This window comes from Onychostoma macrolepis, chromosome 14 (assembly GCF_012432095.1).
Source record: "Onychostoma macrolepis isolate SWU-2019 chromosome 14, ASM1243209v1, whole genome shotgun sequence".
NCBI lineage: Eukaryota > Metazoa > Chordata > Actinopteri > Cypriniformes > Cyprinidae > Onychostoma > Onychostoma macrolepis.
Genome location: NC_081168.1, coordinates 5,305,851 through 5,312,715, shown reverse-complemented (window position 1 = coordinate 5,312,715; position 6,865 = coordinate 5,305,851). Strand labels below are relative to the sequence as shown.

Below are 6,865 nucleotides of genomic sequence, written 5' to 3'. Positions count from 1 at the left end.
CATAAATTATGCTAATGAGATGGTCGTGCGGCACGGGGCAGACCTGATGCAAACCATTCATTCATCCTTCACAAAAATGCCAAAGCGAGGGGGGTACGTCCATTGTCTCACCAGGGTATATAAGGTAGGTGAGGCCAGTCGTGTGCCAAGCTCACAAGCTCACACGAGCTGATTGAGGGGTAAGAGCAAGACAGACGCGTGCCTTAAACTTCAACACAAACTATCTGCAGGACTCTGCAAGACCTCAAACACCCAGTTTCATCTCCCAGCCCACATAAGGTGCGTATTGGCAGGACCAAGCATCCTCAGTGCTGCGCGCAGAGAACTTGGAATGTCTTTCTAAGCTTATTTTTGGCGTATTCCTGACTTGAATTTTGCTATTTCTCCAGGTTACCAACAATGGACACTGTCTACTCCGACATGGACACCTCAAGCTGTGACTACTCCTTTACGCACACGGATGACGAGGACTCGCGCAGCAGCATCCACCCCGCGTCCCCCTCGTCCTCCTGCAGCAAGCCGCCTGCGTCTCCAGCTGAGCTCCAGCAGAAGAAGAGGCGCAGGGGGCGCGCCAGAAACGAAGCCACCGTGCACGTGGTGAAGAAGAACCGGCGGATGAAGGCCAACGACCGCGAGAGGAACAGAATGCACAACCTCAACGACGCCCTGGATGCTTTGAGAAGCGTGCTGCCTGCTTTTCCCGACGACACGAAGCTGACCAAAATCGAGACTCTGCGCTTCGCTCACAACTACATCTGGGCGCTTTCCGAGACCATCCGGATCGCTGACCAGCGGCAGAGCAAGCCCAGAGACCCTGCGCTGCTGCTCCCAGGACTAAGCTGCATGGGAGATGCGCCCAGCCCCGGCGGTGACTCTTGCTCCTGGCCATCCGGCGCATCCTCCTCGTCTTCATCCCCGTCTTACTGCAACTCAGACCCGGGCAGCCCCGCGGCCATGGACGACTTTGGATACTTGCAAACCGATGTAGTTTACAGCTACCACAACTTCGTGCCTAGCATCTATTAATGTGACTCAAGCGTTCTCATGTCTGTATAGAGTCTGCAGAAGCGTGTAGTGTAAAATCAGAGGACTTTGCTGTTACTTTTCTAATAGAACCAAGAGCACAACATTAGGTATTCACTGTTTGCCTTAACGACAGTTCACAGATGAGAATGTTCTTATTTTTGTACGTTTTGTTACCGATATTGATGTCTTTTCCGATATCTTTGCACTTTTGCGCATTCTTTGGAGCATGACCTTAAACGCCTGTTAGAGAAAATTATAATTTAAAGCAAGACTGATTGGCCTTTGCAGTCCAAGGTGAAAAGTCAATATTACAATTTGTTGAGCGATAAAGCAGAAAAACGAGCGTGAAAATTGAGTTTCAACGCTGTGACAATAGACTGAATGGACAAGACAAAGATCTGGCCTTATGCATTATGTATTTTGACCCGAAGAAACCTCTCCTGTCTGGCTGATCCGTAGCAGATACAGTTAACTAGCTCTCACGACTGCTTTCCCACTACTTTCTTTTTGTTTTATTTATTCAACCTGTTGCTTTCGTATGTTATTGTATTTTTATTGTATATAAAGAGATTTATTCTATTATGTATTTACCTCAAAATATAAATCTGGTGCAAACGTGTTTGTACGAATAAATATAACGTTTTCTACAAAACAATATTCTGTGCTTGCTTGTTTGCTTCGTAATGTGACTCTGACATGCATAAACAACTCATAGCAATGTCTGACAACATAATGGGCATCATTGTAATGATCACAGCCACTGAAGCGTCACTCTGGGTCACAGCGCATAAAATAACGGTTATGCAGCAGGTGCATGGATACAGATCGGAGATACAGAGTCGACGCATCATCTAATCTGTCAACCAAACTGCTTATGCATATTTTACACACGATTGTGCTTGATTACATCAAACCCTCGGGATGAGTTTTAGTCATCTCAAAAATAAAAACGTCAACTCTAACGTGCACATATTGTAAATCTTTATGGTTACAAATGCACGTGCATGGCGTCGTTTTGGTCAGTGTGTGTTTTAAAGTTCCTATCTGCAGCCTTAATGAAATTACAGCCTATAATGAAAACATACCAACAAGGTCTGTTTGTTACTTTAAATGTATGAATAATAACACAGGTGGATAATTGAAGGCCACGTGCTGACTTAAACTTCACCAAAACTGGCCTCACGAGCAACTGTGGCAAAAATATAAAAAATGATGCAATAAATATGGCACTAAAATAACATCAATAAATACATTTAAAATGATTACAAATTTAATTATAACCAATTAATACTTAGTGCTTAATGGTTTAAGCAGATTTTTAAAATATATAAACGTACCTTAAAATGATGATTAAAAGGTATAAAAATAATCAATTAGAAGGCCATTCATAGCCGATTATTAAATTGTAAAATCCAATTTTTATGATACTGTAGCCTATATTAAATGACATTTGTTGTCTTATAAAATACAGTTTCTCACAATCAAAAAGCATTTACTTTTGGCAGTTTTACATCATTTTTTAAACCTTTCTACGATAGAAATTCCTAAAACGCCAGTTCATTTACACTAATCTGCGCGTTCAGATTTACGAACATTGCTTAATCCATTACACAATTATTATTATTTTTTTAATATAATTAACAATGCAAATGATTATAGAATTATACAAATTATAGAAATATACTCTGCTTATCTTTGGAACTCGCGACTTTAAATAGCTTCCTGCGAGTTTTTTATTCCGTGCACGTTGTGTATGTGTGGATCAGTTGATTTCTGAAGGGGTTCAGGTTAAATCCTCTATTTGGGAGTTCCGCATGAGGTCCAGCCAAGGCTCTTGTATCTGCACGTGTCGGGGATAGAAAAGTATAATAGCGCGAGCTGAAAGCCTCAGGGAAGCGCGCATGCCAGCTGAAACGAGAAAGAGGGGCACAGGCATGATGTTTATCACCCTCTCAAGAAGTTCATTTTACAGACCTTCACCGCACATCAAACATCCGCGCGGAGTCGTGTGGCTCATTCACAAAAGTAATAATCTGCAATGGACTTCAAAGTACAGCGCCTTTTCCTCCAAAATTTATGTCTGCATTGACATTATGACTACATTTCTTTGTTCTCAATCACAGCGGCATAAGCTTTCAACTGCTGCCCTCAGAAATGCACCTGCAGTCTCTTCTTTATTATATTCTTAAACACACCATCCACAACCACGCATATGAAGTGCATAATTATTATCACAGTAGCAAGTGCCAATATTTTGGAATTCCTAATTTAAACATGCAATTCAGGAAGCATAAACAAAAGACAGTCTAAACCCATTGTGATTTCAAATTTTCTTGATGGCTAAATTAGTTGATGGTTCATATATTTGTATTTTAGAACATTTTTCAATTTTTACACAAAGAATATATCAAAGATAAAAGAAAAGCTTATACAGATGAGCGCTATTCCCCTCTCTCCCCCTTCCCTTAGGGCTGAAAGCCTGTATCAGTGCAGAAGGGCTCACTCGGGTCACAGGTCACTAGAGGGCAGGAGACCCCTCACCTCCCAAGGAGATGGCCTCCCATGTCAACGACCACAAAAACATCAAAACAGCCTTCATGTTTGTACAGCCATTTGCACACAGCTACATATCGCAGCCCTTCAGAGACAGACATTATGCCTTGGGAGGTACATATACTTGACCTCACTTCTGTCAGAAATATCACGTGTAACGCTTCAGTGAAAAGAGATTGAACATATAATAAAGGTAAAAAAAAAACTGGTTCCGTCTCAAGATTCCTTCACATATGCAGTGAAGTATGGATGTAATTCTTCAGCTTTTAAGCATGCTTTGAATAGTTTGTAAGTCTGGTTGTATAATAACATACGATTAGAAATTTTACAATGAAATCACTTTTCTTTTTTTTCTTTTTTTTTATATATATATATATATAATCTGCTTGCATCTCTTTTTCTATTTTGAGAAGTTTTCATGTTTCTATATTCAGGTTACAATAGAAAAGATGAAATAAATGCATTGATTATATTTTAGTAGGTTTTTGCATTCGTTTATCATTAATATGTTTGTTGATTATGAACACTCCCTTGATGCTTTCATTTTACTTGTGACTCAGATTTAATCTGATATAGGTGTTTATAAAGAGTACTTCAACATTTTGGAGAGAAGCGTGCAGCATCTGTCTTGTTGCTAAACTCAAGACTGAGGAAGCATCACTAAGAGGAGAAAATCGCTCCGACAGCAGGAGGAGAAAGAATCGGCAGAAGATGGACGAGGCTCTTCAGTGGAAACTTAACCAGAGACCCCAGAGAGTCATATGAAGGCACAAAAAGCTCAAAGCAAGGGCCAATTAAACTATAACTGCCAGTTAATGACAAACAGAAGGTGGAAAAGAGAGGAAGGAGATTAGAGACAGCCTAGGGAGCCAATACTAAAAAGATCATGATCATATCATAAAGTGTGATGGAAATATTAGATTACATGAAATGTGATATTTTTAATAAAAAGAATAGCAAATGAATTGCAGTCTATATGATGGGAGGAGATATTTAAATCAAGAAATCTGAGCTCAGAAGAGAGTATACAGAAATATCAAATAATACTGAAATACTAAATAAATATAAACAGCAATATAAATGATAATGTAATGACAATAAATACACATAATTATAATAATGATGATAACAATAAATAATTAATATATAATTTAAATATTATTATTAATAAAATCTCCCTGCTCTCTTTCTCTCTCTCTCTCATTATTATTATTATCATTAAAATAATATTATTAATAAAGTCTTCCTGTATATACATATAAAGAAGATTAGTTGCTGTTCATTTCTTTTTACTCAGTCATAATCCTTATTTCATATTTGTACATTAAACAAATCATTGTTTTGTACCCATTTATAATGACTTGAAAACTTAAACAACTCATATAATATAATATAATATAATATAATATAATATAATATAATATAATATAATATAATATAATATAATATAATATAATATAATATAATATAATATAATATAATATATATAATATATATATATATATATATATATATATATATATCATTTTAGCCAGCTGTACTACATTTTAAGAGATGGGAGGTGATATTTAAATCATGAAATTTAAAGAAATATATAGCAATGTAAAGATATCTGTAAATTATATATATATATATATATATATATATATATATATATATATATATATATATATATGAAGAGTTCATTTGCAAAACAGATAACTCCGTTTTAACAATTGTTTTTTCATTGTGCATTCCAATTAATCTCAATCAAACTGCAGTCGGGTTATTTTGATTAGTTAAAAAATAACTAATAAATACTAGCTAACTAACACAATAAAAACATGATAACATAAAAAACATGATTTGTGAAAATTTTTAAAAACAGAGTTATCTGTTTTTGCAAATAAACTCTTCATATATATATATATGAAAGTGACGTGACATGTGGCCAAGTATGGTAACCCATACTCAGAATTTGTGCTCTGCATTTATCCCATCCAAAGTGCACACACACAGTAAACGGGGAGCTGTTGGGGGTTCGGTGCCTTGCTCAAGGGCACCTCAGTCATGGTATTGAGGGTGGAAGAAAGCACTGTACATTCACTCCCTCCACCAACAATTCCTGCTAGACCTAAGACTCAAACCCACAACCTTTGGGTTACGAGTCCAACTCTCTAACCATTAGGCCATATATATATGCTATATGTTATATCTGCTTTTCAGTATAGGCATATAGTATAGCTATAGTTTATATATATATATACTTGATGTTCACTCAGTTTTGATTATTTTTGTTTATTTGTATTCTTCAAATTTGTACATTCAGCAAATCATTGCTTTTACCATTTTATAATAATAGCCTTCAAAAGGTTACCTTAATGAGCAAATGAAACGTCATTTCTGAGTCTGCTGACGTATAAGCCTGATCTTTAGGAGCAGCAGAAACCTCAGGCAGCCCTGATTGCTTGTTTTGGGTTGTAGGCTGCTCTCCTGAACCCTGGAGATCTGTGACTAATTCTGTTTGGGGCCTTATCCTAAACAGAGATTAACAGATGAGTGCTGAAAATGGCATAGTCCTGCCCTCCGCAAAACTCACCTTTAGATCAGTGCAATCCTTCCCTTTAGCACCTAAACAGAAACCTTAACACCCTGCGTTCTGATGGAACTGAAGTCACTGAGAATGGCATCACGGGATCATTAGGGAAGCTAATGGTTTGTTTGGAAAATAGAGGATTATTTTAAGTCTGATTGGGGAGACAGGTGTCAAAAACTGCTTTTACTGGCCATCTACTCTGAAAAGCAAAGAAGATCCTGGAATTTAATCCTGGATATTGATCTGATGTTTTAGAGTTAACTGTAGATTTTGAGTAAATTTCATATCAACAGGTAGATTTTATACATCCACATTCCAGTTAAAACACTTTAGCTCAACAGCACAGCATCAGAGTGGGCTTTCAGTCGCTTCTTTCAGTGGGCTCAATGGGAGAGTATTGATCTCACTGTAAATTCCTGAACATTGTTCTCAATTTGTAAACCCACTTTATATGCTTTGTCTGTTAGAACTAAAGCCCCACTTCTCCAGACCCTCCCTCTGAATCCTCCTACAGTCAGTTTTACGACAGTTCAACCTTTGTTTTGTCCTCTCTTGTCCGTGGAGTGGAACCACCGAGTGCCCGGAATGTCAAAAGTCAAAAGACCTCTTGGCCTTCCTCAGTGTGCCGACAGAGGATTCAGTCCTGGCTAACTGTATTCTGCCACAGGCTGCTCGACTCATCGTGCCATACACTTTGAGCATCCTCTCTTT

The 6,865-nt window shown here is 37.7% G+C and overlaps 1 protein-coding gene across 1 annotated transcript; it reads left to right on the top strand.

Moving 5' to 3' along the window:
* The first annotated feature begins 235 nt into the window (after positions 1-235).
* neurog1 (neurogenin 1) lies at positions 236-1,026 on the top strand. The gene is made up of 2 exons (XM_058798780.1): positions 236-279; positions 390-1,026. The coding sequence occupies exon 2, from the start codon at positions 400-402 to the stop codon at positions 1,024-1,026; it is 627 nt and encodes a 208-aa protein (XP_058654763.1). The 5' UTR covers positions 236-279; positions 390-399.
* Positions 1,027-6,865: the final 5,839 nt, after the last annotated feature.